General features: G+C 39.7%; 1 protein-coding gene across 1 annotated transcript; it reads left to right on the top strand.

Moving 5' to 3' along the window:
- The first annotated feature begins 1,459 nt into the window (after positions 1–1,459).
- LOC140615449 (olfactory receptor 56A3-like) lies at positions 1,460–2,407 on the top strand. The gene has a single exon (XM_072795310.1). The coding sequence runs from the start codon at positions 1,460–1,462 to the stop codon at positions 2,405–2,407; it is 948 nt and encodes a 315-aa protein (XP_072651411.1).
- Positions 2,408–18,220: the final 15,813 nt, after the last annotated feature.

Raw genomic sequence — 18,220 nt, 5'->3', positions numbered from 1 at the left:
AAAAAATGGTCCTGTGGAGTTCTCAGAAATTTCACTCTAGGGCTAGAAATAAGTATCCCAAACTTCTTCAGGAGACAAAGAGAACATGCTTCTTTCTCTATGAATACTGCATGGACACTCATGCCTGAATTTCCACTTCTTCCGTTTGGCTGTATCCTCCAACTCTCATTTCAATATTTTCCCTCCTTCCATGCAATGAATTCCTAATTCCTCCCAAGAATACTCTGAAATGCCTGAGAAGAAAAGCTTCTCAGACATGGTGAGATTTGGAGCCCTAACGTATAAGAATTATATGTCAAAATTTTGCAGAGTAGGATCAGAGGATGCAATGAGCAAGAAAAAAAGGCAAAATGCAAATGATAAAAGTGGTGATTAGAAAGAGTATTTAGATTTTAGAGGCATGAGGTATCCAACTACAAAAATGGAAAGAAGAGTTGAGTGAACATAGTGCTCAAGACAAGAGAAGGTCCTTTGGTCACCAATTGAAGACTGGACGTTATTTTTCTATGGGTTTTTACCATCACGACTTCCAGCTTGTAGAGCATCGCCCAATATTTGTGAGCCAATACACCGAGACAAAGCATAACCACTAGACAGGAGGACCTGGATCATTGTATTGGAGGTAGAAGGGGAAATGGAAAGGGGATGAAAGTACATAAAAGTACATTTCATCACTCTCACACGATTGCAATGAGAATTATCAATGCTTAGCTTCTTCAATGACACATATGCCTCCTCCATACATATGTGCAAGTGCACATTCTACTTTTACATTGTTCCATTCCTGAAGTCAAGAATCCCACACGTATGAAGATGTATTTGCAATTACGTGGCAGAATCCATACCCACCAAATTAAAATGACTTTTTACACAAAATGAAAATGTTCATGCCAGGGTATAGTATTTTTAATCTGTTATTAAAGCCAACTATAGCTGAAAATTCAGAGCAGGGTGGCATGGAAAACTAGGAATCTGTACCTAGTCAAACTTTGTGACAGACTCTGTTACTCATTTCTGTGTGTTGTTATAGTTAAATTGTCATGTGTTATATAGGTAGGTAGTCATTAAAGAACAAAAAAACAAAAAGGAAGAAACTTATAAAGACAAATCTAGGGACTCATTGTCACAAAGTACTTTTCAAAGTAATTTTATCCTTTCTTTTGTTGCTAAAAAGACATAACATTCTCTCAAAAACAGAACTTGAGCAAATCAAAAATGTATAAATGAACCATATACCTTAGGCCTCTACACTGCTTAGTGATAGAAATATCAGAACAGGGTCAGAACACAAAGAATAAAGACATGAATTTACATGGCTCTCGATGACCTGCTAGGACTCACACGAGTTTCACCTAGGTGAAGCAAATTGTAGTGAATTTATGTGTCTTGATTCAGTAGCTAATTTTTACCCTAATTTTACAGATCACTAAAGGAAAACTGTAGAAATATATGACAGAAGATGACAACAAATCAAAATGGGACCATATCCATTGAGATTTCAGACTTTCTCCTGAATTGTTTAGTCAGGTCTCCCAGCTGGCAACTTTCTTTCTCCCTGCCCCTCAGCCTCCTCTTCCTCCTGGCCATGGGGGCCAATGGTGTTCTCCTGATCACCATCTGGCTGGAGGCCTCTCTGCACGAGCCCATGTACTACCTGCTCAGCATCCTCTCCCTATTGGACATCGTGCTCTGCCTCACTGTCATCCCCAAAGTCCTGACCATATTCTGGTTTGATCTCAAGTCCATCAACTTTTATGCTTGCTTCATTCAGATGTACATCATGAATTGCTTCCTTGCCATGGAGTCCTGCACATTCATGGTCATGGCCTATGACCGCTATGTGGCCATCTGCCACCCACTGAGGTACCCATCCATCATCACAGAACAATTTGTAGTGAAGGCTGCCATTTTTATTTTGGCCAGGAATGCTATTTCTTCAGTGCCTATTCCCATTCTATCATCCAGACTCCATTATTGTGGGGGAAATGTCATTGAGAATTGCATCTGTGCCAATATGTCTGTCTCCAAGCTCTCCTGTGATGATGTCACCATCAATCGCCTTTACCAGTTTGCTGCAGGCTGGACAATTCTAGGATCTGATCTCATCTTTATCTTCCTCTCCTACAGCCTTATACTGCGAGCTGTGCTGAGACTCAAGGCAGAGGGTGCTATGGCCAAAGCCCTGAGCACATGTGGTTCTCACTTCATCCTTATCCTCTTCTTCAGCACTATCCTTCTGGTCTTCGTGCTCACTCATGTGGCAAAGAAGAAAGTCTCCCCTGATGTGCCAGTCTTGCTCAATGTTCTCCACCATGTCATTCCTGCAGCCCTCAATCCCATTGTTTATGGAGTGAGAACTCAGGAGATCAAGCAAGGAATCCAGAGATTACTAAACAAAGGATGGTAATGAAGACAACTGGAGCTCTGCCTTCCTAAATTAGAATGATTTTGAATCAATAATGGGTGAGTGAGCTGCAATTTATATCTATGAGTTATAATCTCAAACTGGGTAAATTGGATATTGTTCCTTCTTTAATAAACTTAAGTGTCATTATATGTTTCCTTTCTCTCACTTCTCCTTTAACAATATCCTTAGCCTCTTTTGCTATAACCATACATATTATCCTATTTTGACAAAATACTGGATTTCCACTGGGCAGGTTCTAAAGTGAGAAATTTATTTTTTTTCCAGATAGTAGAAGTGGTTTGTTTTATTTTTTTATTGGAGTTAAATCTGCCAATATTTAGCAGAACACCAACTGCTCATCCCGCCAAGTGCCCCCTCAGTACCCCACACCCAGTCACCACAACACCCAGCCCACCTCTCTGTCCACTTCCCCTTGTTCATTTCCCAGAGTTAGGTGTCTCTCATGTTTGTCACACTCACTGACATTTTCACTCATTTTCTCTACTTTCCCTTTACTCCCTTTCACTAATTTTTATATTCCCCAAATGAATGAGACCATATAATGTTTGTTCTGCTCCAATTGACTTACTTCACTCAGCATAATACCCTTCAGTTCCATACACATCGAAGCAAATGTGGGTATTCGTCATTTCTAATGACTGAGTAATATTTCATTGTATACATAGATCACATCTTCTTTATCCATTCATCTTTCGATGGACACCAGGGCTCCTTCCACAGTTTGGCTATTGTGGACATTGCTGCTATAAACATCGGGGTGCAGGTGTCCCGGCATTTCTTTGCATCTGTATCTTTGTAGTAAAACCCCAGCAGTGCAATTGCTGGGTGGTAAGGCACATGTATTTTAACCGTTTGAGGAACCACCACACAGTATTCCAGAGTGGCTGCACCAGTTCACACTCCCACCCACAGTGCAAGACTGTTCCACTTTCTCTACATCTTCTCCAACATTTGTTGTTTCCTGTCTTATTAATTCTCACCATTCTCACTCGTGTGAGGTGGTATGCATTGTGGTTTTGCTTTGTATTTACCTGATGGCCAGTGATGCGGAGCATTTCCTCATAGGCTTCTTGGCCATGTCTCTGTCTTCCTCTGTGAAATTTCTATTCAGAAATTTTGCTCATTTCATTATTGGATTGTTTGTTTCTTTGCTGTTGAGTTTAAAAAGTTCTTTATAGATCTTGGATACTAGCCCCTTTTCTGATAGGTCATTTGCAATTATCTTCTGCCATTCTGTAGGTTGTCTTTTAGTTTTGTTGACTGTATCCTTTGCTGTGCAAAAGCTTCTTATCTTGATGAAGTCCCAGTAGTTCATTTTTGCTTTTGTTTCTCTTGCCTCATTGATGTATCTTGAAAGACATTGCTGTGGCCAAGTTCAAAAAGGGTGTTGCCTGTGTTCTCCTCTAGGATTTTGATGGAATCTTGTCTCACATTTAGATCTTTCATCCATTTTTAGTTTATCATTGTGTATGGTGTAAGAGAGTGGTCTAGTTTCATTCTTCTGCATGCGGATGTCCAATTTTCCCAGCACCATTTATTGAAGAGACTGTCTTTTTTTTCCAGTGGATTGTCTTTCCTGCTTTGTCAAATATTAGTTGACCATAAAGTTGAGAGTCCACTTCTCGATTCTCTATTCTGTTCCATTGATCTATGTGTCTGTTTTTGTGCCAGTACCACACTGTCTTGATGACCACAGCTTTGTAGTACAACCTGAAATCTGTCATTGTGATGCCCCCAGCTATGGTTTTCTTTTTTAAAATTCCCCTGGCTATTCGGGGTCTTTTTTGATTCCACACAAATATTAAGATGATTTATTCCAACTCTCTTAAGAAAGTCCATGGTATTTTGATAGGGATTGCATTAAATGTGTAAATTTCCCTGGGTAACATTGACATTTTCACAATATTAATTCTTCCAATCCATGAGTATGGAATAGTTTTCCATCTCTTTGCATCTTCCTCAATTTCTTTCAGTAGTGTTCTGTAGTTTTTAGGGTATAGATCCTTTACCTCTTTGTTTGGGTTTATTCCTAGGTATCTTATGCTTTTGGGTGCAATTGTAAATGTGACTGACTCCTTAATTTCTCTTTCTTCAGTCTCATTGTTACTATATAGAAACGCCACTGAATTCTGGGCATTGATTTTGTATCCTGCCACACTGTGGAATAGCTGTATGAGTTCTAGCAATCTTGGGGTGGAATCTTTAGAGTTTTCTATGCACAGTATCATGTCATCTGCAAAGAGGGAGAGTTAACTTCTTCTTTGCCAATTTGAATGGGTTTTATTTCTTTTTGTTGCCTGATTGCTGAGGCTAGGACTTCTAGTACAATGTTGAATAGCAGTGGTGAGAGTGGACATCCCTGTCTTGTTCCTGATCTTAGAGGAAAGACTCCCAGTGTTTCCCCATTGAGAATGATATTTGCTGGGGCTTTTCATAGATGGCTTTTAAGATGTTAAAATGTAGATCAATGTTCCCTCTATCCCTACACTCTGAAGAATCTTTATCAGGAATGGATGCTGTATGTTGTCAAATGCTTTCTCTGCATCTATTTAGAGGATCATATGGTTCCTGTTTTTTCTCGTGCTGATAGGATCAATCACATTGATTGCTTTACATGTGTTGAACCAGCCTTGTGTCCCGGGGATAAATCCTACATGGTCATGGTGAATAATCTTCTTCATGTACTGTTGGATCCTATTGGCTAGTATCTTGAGGAGAATTTTTGCATCTGTGTTCATCAGGGATATTGGTCTGTAATTCTCCTTTTTGGTGGGGTCTTTGTCTGGTTTTGGAAATAAGGTGATTCTGGCCTCATAAAATGAGTTTGGAATTATTCCATCTCTTTTCTATCTTTCTGAACAGCTTTAGGTAGAATGGTTTCTTCTTTAAACGTTTGACAGAATTCCCCTGGAAAGTCATCTGGCCCTGGACTTTTGTGTCTTGGGAGGTTTTTGATGACTGCTTCAATTTTCTCCCTGGTTATCGGCCTGTTCATGTTTTCTATTTCTTCCTGTTCCACTTTTGGTAGTTTTTGGTTTTCCATAAATGCGTCTGTTTCTTCTCGATTGCCTAACTTATTGGTGTATAGCTGCTCATAATAAGTTTTTAAAATCATTTGTATTTCCTTGGTATTGGTGGTGATCTCTCCTTTCTCATTCATGATTTGATTAATTTGAGTCTTTTCTCTCTTCTTTTTAATAAGGCTGGCTAATGGTTTATCTATCTTATTAATTCTTTCAAAGAACCAACTCCTGGTTTTGTTGATCTGTTCCACAGTTCTTCTGGTCTCTATTTCATTGAGTTTTGCTCGAATCTTTATGAATACTCTTCTTCTGCTGGGTCAAGGTTTCATTTGCTGTTCCTTCTCCAGCTCCTTTAGGTGCAAGGTTAGCTTTTATATTTGAGTTCTCTCCAGGTTTGGATGGATACTTGTATTGCGATGTATTTCCCCCTCAGAACTCCTTTGCTGTATCCCAATGATTTTGAACGGTTGTATCTTCATTCTCATTAGTTTCCACGAATCTTTTTAATTCTTCTCTAATTTCCTGGTTGACCCTTTCATCTTTTAGCAGGATGCTCTTTAAACTCCACGTTTTTAAAATCCTTCCAAACTTCTTCTTGTGGTTTATAGTTTCGAAGCATTATGGTCTGAAAATATGCAGGGGACGATCCCAACCTTTTGGTATCGGTTAAGACCTGATTTGTGACCCAGGATGTGGTCTATTCTGGAGAAAGCTCCATGTGCACTTGAGAAGAATGTGTATTCAGTTGCGTTTGGATGTAAGTTTCTGTAAATATCTGTGAAATCCATCTGGTCCAGTGTATCATTTAAAGCTCTTGTTTCTTTGGAGATGTTGTGCTTAGAAGATCTGTCATTTACAGAAAGCACCATGCTGAAGTTTCCCAGTATAAGTGTATTATTATCTAAGTATGTCTTAACTTTGGTTATTAATGGATTGACAACTTGGCAGCTCCCACATTCGGGGCATAAATATTCATGATTGTTAGGTCCTCTTGTTGGATAGATCTTTTAAGTATGATAGAGTGTACCTCTTCATCTCTTACTACAGTCTGTGGGATAAACTTGAATTTCTCTGATATGAGGATGGCTACCCCTGCTTTATTTTGAGGACCATTTGAATGGTAAATCATTCTCCAACCTTTCATTTTCTGGATATAGGTGTCCTTATGTCTAAAATGACTCTCTTGTAGACAGCAAATGGATGGATTTTGCTTTTTTATCCAGTCTGAAACCCTGTGCCTTCTGATGGGATCATTAAGCCCATTCACATCAGTTACCTTTGAAAGATACAAATTTACCTATTCAGTCCCTGTATTTGTGGACTGTTTCCTTGGACTTCCTCTTTCTTTTACAGAGTGCCCATTAATATTTCTTGCAGAGCCAGTTTGGGGTCACATATTCTTTCAATTTCTGCTTATCTTGGAAGCTCCCCTATCTCTCCTTCAATTCTGAATGAGAGCCTTGCTGGATAGAATATTCTTACCTGCATGTTCTTCTCATTTAGGACCCTGAATATATCCTGCCATCCCTTTCTGGCCTTCCAGGTCTCTGTGGAGACATCTGCTGTTAACCTAATACTTTTCCCCATATAAGTTAGGGATCTCTTGTCTCTTGCTGCTTTAAGGATCTTCTCTTTATCTTTGGAACTTGCAGATTTCACTATTAAATGCCGAGGTGTTGAACGTTTTTTTGTGTGTGTGTGGGGGGGGTGGGGAATCTCCATCTGTTGGATCTGAATGTCTGTTTTCCTTCCCAAGTTAGGGAAGTTCTCAGCTATGATTTGTTCAATTTGTTCAAATACACTTTCTGGTCCTCTGTCACTTTTGGTGCCCTCTGGAACCCCAATTAAATGTAGATTTTTCTTTCTGAGGCTGTCATTTATTTCCCTTAACCTATCCTCATTATATTTTGATTGTTTTTCTCTTTTTCCTCAGCTTCCTTCCTTGCCATCAACTGGTCTTCTATGTCACTCACTGGTACTTCTACCTCGTTAACCTTCATTTTTAGATCCTCCAGCTAAAGTGAGAAATTTATGTTCCAAAATGTACACCTGTTAATATGTCATGTCTTTATAGTAACAAATATATAAATATGAATTTTGGGGGTAGGGCTGTGTAATATGTACACATTATCATTCTTATTTCCACAAAAGGGAACATATTGGAAACAAAACAAGAGTGAATTTTGAGTCCTAAATCATGGCAAGTTGCTACTGGTTTGTCACTGGGTCTGCAACTGGATGGTCATTAGGAAATTTGCATGACAAGAGACACAGGGGTTTTGCATGGATTTCTAATTTGTGCAAAAATATAGCAATGAGTTTGATTAGATTCAAGAGATTCCTAAATTCTCTTCCCCAGTGGGTTTGTGCTTCAGACCTTTATTTTTGGATCCAGGCTGTCATAGTTTATGGTATGCACATATAGCTCTGCAAATGAGTTACAAGTTGTTCAAGGTTTGTAATATATATCCAGTAATAATAATTTAAAATATTGAAAATATAATATCTGAACTTTGTTTTCACATTAATTGGGCAGTTTCTAAGCACATTTTGTGTCCTGCTATTTCTGTTAGTTATTAAGACACAAAAATAGAATATTGTTGCTGTTAGGAGCCCAAAGTTTGGTTAGGGGAAATACAAATATGAGGATGAGGAATGGAATAAGATATCTATAGGCAGAAAGATATCTACCAATATAAGAAAGCATTAGATAGAGAGTTAAAGATCTGAACTGTAAGCCATGAACAATTGCCTCAAAAAGGGTAGGTTCTTGGAAACAAATGAAGTGGTCTCATTGTGTTTCATGTTACTCATCTGCTACCCCTGAGAACAGTGAAAAATTGTTTTAGAAGATCTTTTCTGAGGGGCACTTGAGTGGCTCAATCAGTTAAGCCTCTACCTTCAGCCCAGGTCCTGATTCAGAGCCCAGGGATCGAGTCCTGTGCCAGGCCCCCTGATGCAGGAGAGTTTGCTTCTCCTTCTACCTCTGTTACCTCTTCTACCACTGTTCGTTCTCTCTCTCTCTCTCTCTCTCTCTCTCTCAAGTAAATAATATCTTTACCCCCAAAGAAAGGTCCTTTCTAAATTTAAGATTTTTGTGCCACAATAACAACTTATAAATGTGTTTCCTTGTTTGACTGTGAAAGGAAAATCTCTCAACAGTTGGTACTAATACTCTTGCCAATATCTGGGTCTTTCAGCCTTCCCTGAAATCACCTGGATTCATCCTTGGATTACTTAAGCTCTCATTCATCAAAACTCTGTCCATTTCTTTGTCTTCTCTATCTCACAGTGAGGAATGATGAATGGGTACTTCATTCCTCTGCTCCTGGATATCACTGTGAACTATTTATTTGAAAAATAAACATGTACTCACATAATTAAGAAGCAATGGGTAAAAGCATATAACTAACATAGTGGGGAATAATATATTTCTCAAAAGTAAAAAAAGAATGTTCATCGACAATTAAATTCAAACCATTGATGTCCTTTTTCATTATTATAGGAAAAAGAATTCCCAAAAATTTCATTTCCTCACACATTTCAACAAGAGAAAAATTTAGTTGCTTTAAAGTGTGCATAACACCAACAGCAAGATATTACAGGAGTGAAATGGAAGAAAACTTTTATGAATTTGTATTTTATATGTGGAGTAGCACAACATTAGGAGAAGGTTGATTTGATAATTGAAAGACACATTTTTTAAACATTACAACTGACAACAGCATAAATTTTCTTTAAAAAGCTCACATATTTTTTAAGATTTTATTTATTTAATCATGAGAGATACAGAGAGAGGCAGAGACACAGGCAGAAGGAGAAGCAGGCTCCATGTAGGAGCCCAGTGTGCGACCCGATCGTCCAGAATTACATCCCAAGTCTAAGGCAGAAGCTCAACCGCTGAGCCACCCAGGTGTCCCTAAAAGCTCAGATTTTTAAGGTAATCTAGTCTCTGTTGCAACTACTCTGCCATACAGAGTAAAAGAAGTCAATAGTGGGCATTAATCACATCAACATTGCAAATTTATGAGGTTAAATCAGTGGCTCAGGAAGTGATGGCAATTTTGGCCTCCAGAACTCATTTGGCAATGTCTAGAAACATTTTTGCTCCTTACAACTGTGGGGGCAGAGGTGAATTTCGGCATATGGTGCTACTGACAACTAGTGAGGTAGGCCCAGGAATGCTGTTAAATAAACCTATAATAAATATAGAACAAACTCACACACCTCCAAAAAACTATTGTCTGACCAAACTGTCTTTACAAGCTGAGAAACTCTAATCTAAATGATCCAAATTAAAAGTACAAATAATCATATGAGATTTGGAAAGAGAAGGAAAAAAAGCCTCATCTTTATGCTGTTAACAAGAAATTCACTTTCAATATAAAATCATAGTCAGGTCTTCAACAAACAGTGCTGGAATAACTGGACAGCCATCTTCAAATAAATAACTAGATAGATAGATAGATAGATGATTGATAGATAGATGATAGATAGATAGATGATAGATAGATAGATAGATAGATAGATGATAGAGGATAGATAGATAGATAGATAGATAGATAGATAGATAGATAGATAATAGATAGATAGATGATAGAGGATAGATAGATAGATAGATAGATAGATAGATAGATAGATAGATAGATGATAGATAGATAGACCAAGATACAAACCTTGCATCTTTCACACGCAAAAAAAAGTTAACTCAAAATGGATCTTGGATGTCAACATAAAACATCAAACCTTAACAGTCCTACAAAGTAACATAGGAGAAAACCTAGATGACTTTGAATATAGTGATGCCTTTTTAGATACAACACCAAAGACACAACCCATGAAAGTAAGAACTGTTAAACTGAACTTCATTAAAATTAAAACCTCCAAAGTGCCTTGGTGGCTTAGTCAGTTAAGCACTCTACTCTTCATTTGGGCTCAGGTCATGATCTCAGGGTCCAGAAATAGAGCCCTGCTATGGGCTCTGTGCTCATCAGGGAATCTGCTTTCTCCTTCCCATTCTCCCTCTGCCTCTCACCCTGCTCATGTGCTCTCTTCTACTTCTTCACTCACCAGTAAATAAATTAAATAAATAAATAAATAATCTTAAAAAAATAAACTAATTAAATTAAATTTCCACTCTGAGAAAATCAATGTGAGAGAATGAGAAACTAAGTTATAAACCTCGGAAAATATTTGCAAAGAACACATGGAACACACACATCACCAAACAAGATGCACAGGTGATGAAAAAAGAAAGAAAGAAAGAGAAAGAAGAAAGAAAGAAAAAGAAAGAAAGAAAGAAAGAAAGAAAGAAAGAAAGAAAGAAGAAAGAAAGAAAGAGAAAGAAAGAAAGAAAGAAAGAAAGAGAAAGAAAGAAAGAAAGAAAGAAAGAAGAAAGAAAGAAAGAAAGAAAGAAGAAGAAAGAAAGAAAGAAAGAAAGAGAAAGAAAGAAAGAAGAAAGAAGAAAAGAATAGAAAAGAAAAAGTTGTTCCACATTAGAGTTCAAGAAAATGCAAATTAAAATCACACTGAGATACCATTATATAATTTTTAGAATGGCCAAAATCCAGAACACTAACAATAGCACAGGCTGGAAACCATATGGAGAAAGAGGAACTCTCATTCATTGCTGGTGAACACAAATACCAACAGCCAGGCTAAAAGATGATTTGGAGGACACCTGGGTTGCCTTTGGCTTGGGGTGTGATCCCAGGGTCCTGGGATCAAGTCCGGAATCGGGCTCCCCACAGTGAACCTGCTTCTCCCTCTGATTTGGTCTCTGCCTCTCTCTGTAGGTCTGTCATGAATAAACAAATAACATCTTTTAAAAATAAATAAAATAAAAGATGATTTGGTGGTTTCTCACAAAACAAAACATACTCTTACCATTTGATCCAGCAAGTGTACTCCTTGGTTTTTACACAGATAAGTTGAAGATGTATTTCTAAATTAAAACCTGCCCAAGGATGTTTATACCAGCTTCATTTATAATTGCCAAAACATGCAAGCAACCAGTGTCCTTCAGTAGGTGAGTAGATAAATAAACCAAGGTATATCAATAGAATATCATCCAGGACTTAACAGAAATGAGCTATCAAACTATAAAAGGACACGAGGGACCTTAAATGCATATTACTGAGTGACAGAAGCCAGTGTGAAAAGGCAACATACCATATGATTCCATCTATATGATATTCTGAGGAAGGGAACACTAGGCAGACAATAAAAAGATCAGAAGTTCCTGGGTGAGTGAGGAGGAGCAGTACAGAGAAGAGTCAGCAGAGCACAGAGGATTCCTGGTGTTATGAAAATACTACATTTGATATTATAATGATAGATCCATGCCATTATTCATCTTGTGTATACTTGGTTCCAGCCACCCCACACAGCACCCCCTGCACAGAGTTCCCTGAGACACCCCTACTTATAACTGGCTCAGATCCAGCCCCTCCCCTAGGGTATCCCTATGCTGAGCACCCCAGGGCATCCTGGACTGCATCTGCTTCAGCTACAGCTTTCCCGCCAGAGTGCCTTCAGTGTGGAAAGCCCCAAGATATCCAGGCTTCCACTCACTCCACCTTCAGCTATCCTGCCAGGGTACCCATTGCATAGAAAACTTCCCAGCTCATGCTCACTTAAACAACAGCAGTCTTGCCTGGGCACCCTCTGCACAGAACATCCAAGGACCTGATGTAGCCCATAGCCCATGTTGTGAACCTACCAGCCCCCTGCCAAGACCTCACTGAATATAGAGTTTTCAATTGCTCTGTTTTATATCCACTTCCACTTCAGCTATTCTGCCAAGGTGCCCTTTTTTGCATAGAGCCCCAGGACTTCCCCAGCCTGCACCCACTTCAGCTACAGCTCTTCCTTCAGGGTGCCCTCTTCATTTAAAGCCCTGGGAATCCTACAGCCTGCACCCACTTTGGCTTCACCTGTTCTGCCTGATTACTCTCTTAACAGAAAACCTGAGGACCATCCCCAACCATGCCCACTTCACCTGTTGCCATCCCACCATGCAACTCCATCATGATGTCCTCTCCATATACCAGCCTACAATAGCCACAACTCCAGCCAGCCTGTAGCCAAGCACATGTGAGCCACAAAAAAATGAGCATACACAATACTATTCCTTCAAGTTTAGGAGAAGTAGCTATTTCACCTAATTCATAGAAACAAACACTGACGTCAAAAAAAATTGAGACACAGAGGAAAATGCTCCAAAAGAAAGAACAAAATAAAAGCTCAGAAGAATAACTGAGAGTACAGCAGGATGCCTGATAAAGAGTATAATGTAATGATCATAAAGATGCTCAGGGGCCTTGAGAGAAGAGTGGAAGAACTCAGGGAGAACTTCAACAAAGAAATAGAAAATGCAAATTTAAAAAAAAGTTGAAGAATACAACAACTGAAGTGGAAAATACTCTGAGGGAATCAACAGTAGATTAGAGGAGGTATAATAAAGGATCAGCAATCTGAAAAATAACAGAAAGAAACCACCCAAGCTTAAGAGAAACGAAAAAGAAATTTGAAAAAACGAGGATGGGTTTGAAATTTGAAATTTGAAAAGAAATTTTTAAAAGTAATGGATCTCTTGGACATGGGGCAAACAAACATTCACATTATAGAGGTCTCTGAAGAAGAAGGAGAAGAGAGAGAAAGGAACAGAAAGCTGATTTGGAGAAATAGCTGAAAATTTCCCTAGCCTAGAGAAGGTAGTAAACACCTAGGTTCAGGAAGCACAGAGGTCTCCAAAATGATGAACCCAAGGAGATTCACACTACAAGATATACTAATTAAAATACCAAAGTTTAAAGATAAAATGGGAATTTTAAAAGCAGCAGAAAAAAACCTAAAAAGTTACATGCAACAGAAACCCATAAGACTATGAGCTGATTTCTCCACAGAAATGTTGCAGGCCACCAGGAGGTATGATACATTATGATACATTCACATGAAAATCTTACCACAAAAAATTGAGGAAATTGAGGAAGACACAAAGAGATTGAAAAATATTCCATGCTTATCGATTTGTAGAATTAATATTGTGAAAATGTCAATGTTAAATTGACACATTTAATGCAATCCCTATCAAAATACCGTGGACTTTCTTCAGAGAGTTGGAACAAATCATCTTAATATTTGTGTGGAATCAAAAAAGACCCCAAATAGCCAGGGGAATATTTAAAAAGAAAAGCATAGAGGAGGGCAAGATGGCTAAGAGTAGGGTCCCCAAGTCACCTGTCCCCACCAAATTACCTAGATAACCTTCAAATCATCCTGAAAATCTCCGAATTCGACCTGAGATTTAAAGAGAGACCAGCTGGAATGCTACAGTGAGAAGGGTTCGCGCTTCTATCAAGGTAGGAAGACGGGGGAAAAAGAAATAAAGAAACAAAAGGCCTCCAAGGGGAAGGGGCCCCCCGAGGAGCCGGGCTGAGGCCGGGGCGAGTGTCCCCAGGACAGGAAAACTCCGTCCCGGAGAAGCAGGAGCTGCACCAACCTTCCCGGGCATAAAGGCGCCGCAGGGAGTTAGAGCAGGACCCCAGGAGGGCGGGGGTGCCCTCGGGCTCCCTGGGACAGTAACAGACACCTGTGCCCCGGGAGAGTGCGCCGAGCTCCCAAAGGGCTACAGCGCGCATGGCGGGGCCCGGAGCAGCTCGGAGGGGCTCGGGCAGAGGAAGAGGCTCCATGTGGAGGGGGCTGCGCGGTTCCAGGAGCAGCTCGGAGGGGCTCGGGCACCGGCGCCGTTAAGGGGGCTTCCCGGCGGGGAGAGCGAATCCAACAGCGCAGGATCCGGAGCACAGGGCGCCGGGACACAGCCCAGGATCCGGCCTCCCCCGGGACAGGCAGAGGCCGGGAGGTCCCAGGACAGCAAGGACGCTCCTGCCCCAGCTGAGCAGATCAGCGGCCCCGCCCCGGAGCCTCCAGGCCCTGCAGACGGAGAGCTCCGGAGTTACTGCGGGGGCTGATTCCAGGGCTCCAGAGCTGGCCCCGCCACTGCGGTGGTTCCTTCTGGGGCCTCACGGGGTAAACAACCCCCCCTGAGCCCTGCACCAGGTAGGGGGCAGAGCAGCTCCCCCAACTGCTAACACCTGAAAATCAGCACAACAGGCCCCTCCCTCAGAAGACCAGCTAGATGGACAGGGGAAAAACAAACTATTGAACAAGCAGCACTGGAAAGTTCCAGGGGAAATCAAGGAACTTACAGTATACAGAATCAGAGGACACCCCCCGTTTTTTTTTTTTTTTTTTTTTTTTGCTTTTTGGTTTCTGTTTGCTTCTCCCACCCTTTTTGTTTTCTATCTTTTTTCCTTTCTCTTTTTCTTCTCTTTTTTTTCTTTTTTTCTTCCTTTGTTCTTTTTTCTTTTTCTCTTTTCTTTCCTTCCTACTCTCCTCTCTTTTTCTCCTTTTCCCAATACAAATTGTTTTTGGCCACTCTGCACTTAGCAAAATGACTAGAAGGAAAAGCTCACCTCAAAAGAAAGAATCAGAAACAGTCCTCTCTCCCACAGAGTTACAAAATCTGGATTACAATTCAATGTCAGAAAGCCAATTCAGAAGCACTATTATACAGCTACTGGTGGCTCTAGAAAAAAGCATAAAGGACTCAAGACACTTCATGACTGCAGAATTTAGATCCAATCAGGCAGAAATTAAAAATCAATTGAATGAGATGCAATCCAAACTAGAAGTCCTAACGAGGAGGGTTAACGAGGTGGAAGAACAAGTGAGTGACATAGAAGACACGTTGATGGCAAGAGGGAAATTGAGGAAAAAAGAGACAAACAATTAAAAGACCATGAGGATAGATTAAGGGAAATAAATGACAGCCTGAGGAAGAAAAACCTACGTTTAATTGGGGTTCCCAAGGGCGCCGAAAGGGCCAGAGGGCCAGAATATGTATTTGAACAAATCAAAGCTGAAAACGCTCCTAATCTGGGAAAGGAAACAAGCATTCGGATCCAGGAAATAGAGAGATCCCCCGCTAAAATCAATAAAAACCGTTCAACACCTCGACATTTAATAGTGAAGCTTGAAAATTCCAAGATAAAGAGAAGATCCTTAAAGCAGCAAGAGACAAGAAATCCCTGACTTTTATGGGGAGGAGTATTAGGGTAACAGCAGACCTCTCCACAGAGACCTGGCTGGCCAGAAAGGGCAGGCAGGATACATTCAGGGTCCAAAATGAGAAGAACATGCAACCAGAAATACTTTATCCAGCAAGGCTCTCATTCAAAACGGAAGGAGAGATAAAGAGCTTCCAAGACAGGCAGCAACTGAAAGAATATGTGACCTCCAAACCAGCTCTGCAAGAAATTTTAAGGGGGACTCTTAAAATTCCCCTTTAAGAAGAAGTTCAGTGGAACAATCCACAAAAACAAGGACTGAATAGTTATCATGATGACACTAAATTCATATCTCTGAATAGTAACTCTGAATGTGAACGGGCTTAATGACCCCATCAAAAGGCACAGGGTTTCAGACTGGATAAAAAAGCAGGACCCATCTATTTGCGGTCTACAAGACAGAAGGACATCTATTTGCTGTTCTTTTAGACAGAAGGACACCTACAGCCTGAAAATAAAAGGACCATTTACCATTTAAATGGTCCTCAAAAAAAGCAGGGTTAACCATCCTTATATCAGATAAACTAAAATTTTCCCTGAAGAATGTAGTGAAAGATAAAGAGGGACACTATATCATACTTAAAGAATCTACCCAACAAGAGGACATAACAATCCTCAATATATATGCCCTGAATGTGACACCTGCCAAATATATGAATCAATTAATAACCAAAGTGAAGAAACACTTAGATAATAATACACTTATACTTGGTGACTTCAATCTAGCACTTTCAATACTCGATAGGTCTTATAAACACAACATCTCCAAAGAAACAAGAGCTTTAAATGATACACTGGACCAGATGGATTTCACAGATATCTACAGAACTTTACATCCAAACTCAACTGAACACACATTCTTCTCAAGTGCACATAGAACTTTCTCCAGAATAGACCACATACTGGGTCACAAATCAGGTCTGAACCGATACCAAAAGATTGGGATCGTTCCCTGCATATTCTCAGACCATAATGCCTAGAAATTAGAACTAAATAACAACAGGAAGTTAGGAAGGACTTCAAACACGTGGAGGTTAAAGACCATCCTGCTAAAAGATAAAAGGGTCAACCAGGAAATTAAGGAAGAATTAAAAAGATGCATGGAAACTAATGAGAATGAAAATACAACTGTTCAAAATCTTTGGGATGGAGCAAAAGCAGTCCTAAGGGGGAAATACATCACAATACAAGCATCCATTCAAAATTGGAAAGAACTCAAATACAAAAGCTAGCCTTACACATAAAGGAGCTAGAGAAAAAACAGCAAATAGATTCTACACCCAGCAGAAGAAGAGAGTTAATAAAGTTTCAAGCAGAATTCAATGAAATCGAGACCAGAAGAACTGTGGAACAAATCAACAAAACAGGAGTTGGTTCTTTGAAAGAATTAATAAGATAGATAAACCATTAGCCAGCCTTACTAAAAAGAAGAGAGAGAAGACTCAAATTAACAAAATCATGAATGAGAAAGCAGAGATGACTACCAACATCAAGGAAAAACAAACAATTTTAAAAACATATTATGAACAGCTATACGCCAATAAATTAGGCAATCTAGAAGAAATGGACGCATTCCTGGAAAGCCACAAACTAACAAAACTGGAACAGGAAGAAATAGAAAACCTGAACAGACCAATAACCAGGGAGGAAATTGAAGCAGTCATCAAAAACCTCCCAAGACACAAAAAGTCCAGGGCCAGATAGCTTCCCTGGGGAATTCTATCAAATGTTTAAAGAAGAAACCATACCTATTCTATTAAAGCTGTTTGGAAAGATAGAAAGAGATGGAGTACTTCCAAATTCATTCTATGAGACCAGTATTACCTTAATTCCAAAAGCAGACAAAGACCCCACCAAAAAGGAGAATTATAGACCAATATCCTTGATGAACATGGATGCAAAAATTCTCCACAAGATACTAGCCAATAGGATCCAACAGTACATTAAGAAAATTATTCACCATGACCAAGTAGGATTTATCCCCGGGACACAAGGCTGGTTCAACACTAGTAAAACAATCAATGTGATTCATCATATCAGCAAGAGAAAAACCAAGAAACATATGATCCTCTCATTAGATGCAGAGAAAGCATTTGACAAAATACAGCATCCATTCCTGATCAAAACTCTTCAGAGTGTAGGGATAGAGGGAACATTCCTCAACATCTTAAAAGCCATCTATGAAAAGCCCACAGCAAATATCATTCTCAATGGGGAAGCACTGGGAGCCTTTCCCCTAAGATCAGGAACAAGACAGGGATGTGCACTCTCACTACTGCTATTCAACATAGTACTGGAAGTCCTAGCCTCAGCAATCAGACAACAAAAAGACATTAAAGGCATTCAAATTGGCAAAGAAGACGTCAAACTCTCCCTCTTCGCTGATGACATGATACTCTACATAGAAAGCCCAAAAGCCTCCACCCCAAGATTGCTAGAACACATACAGCAATTTGGTAGCGTGGCAGGATACAAAATCAATGCCCAGAAATAAGTGGCATTTCTACACCCTAAAATGAGACTGAAGAAAGATAAATTGAGGAGTCAATCCCTTTACAATTGCACCCAAAAGCATAAGATACCTAGGAATAAACGTAACTAAAGAGGTAAAGGATCTATATCCCAAAAACTATAGAACA

The sequence above is a fragment of the Canis lupus genome, chromosome 23 (genome assembly GCF_048164855.1).
Source record: "Canis lupus baileyi chromosome 23, mCanLup2.hap1, whole genome shotgun sequence".
Classification (NCBI taxonomy): domain Eukaryota; kingdom Metazoa; phylum Chordata; class Mammalia; order Carnivora; family Canidae; genus Canis; species Canis lupus.
The sequence above is the reverse complement of the archived record's forward strand: the minus strand, read 5'-3'. Positions and strand labels throughout refer to the sequence as shown.

What these genes read in the sequence shown, in the direction of transcription:
- LOC140615449 (XM_072795310.1), top strand. Translation starts at nt 1,460, where the DNA reads ATGACAACAAATCAAAATGGGACCATATCCATTGAGATTTCAGACTTT.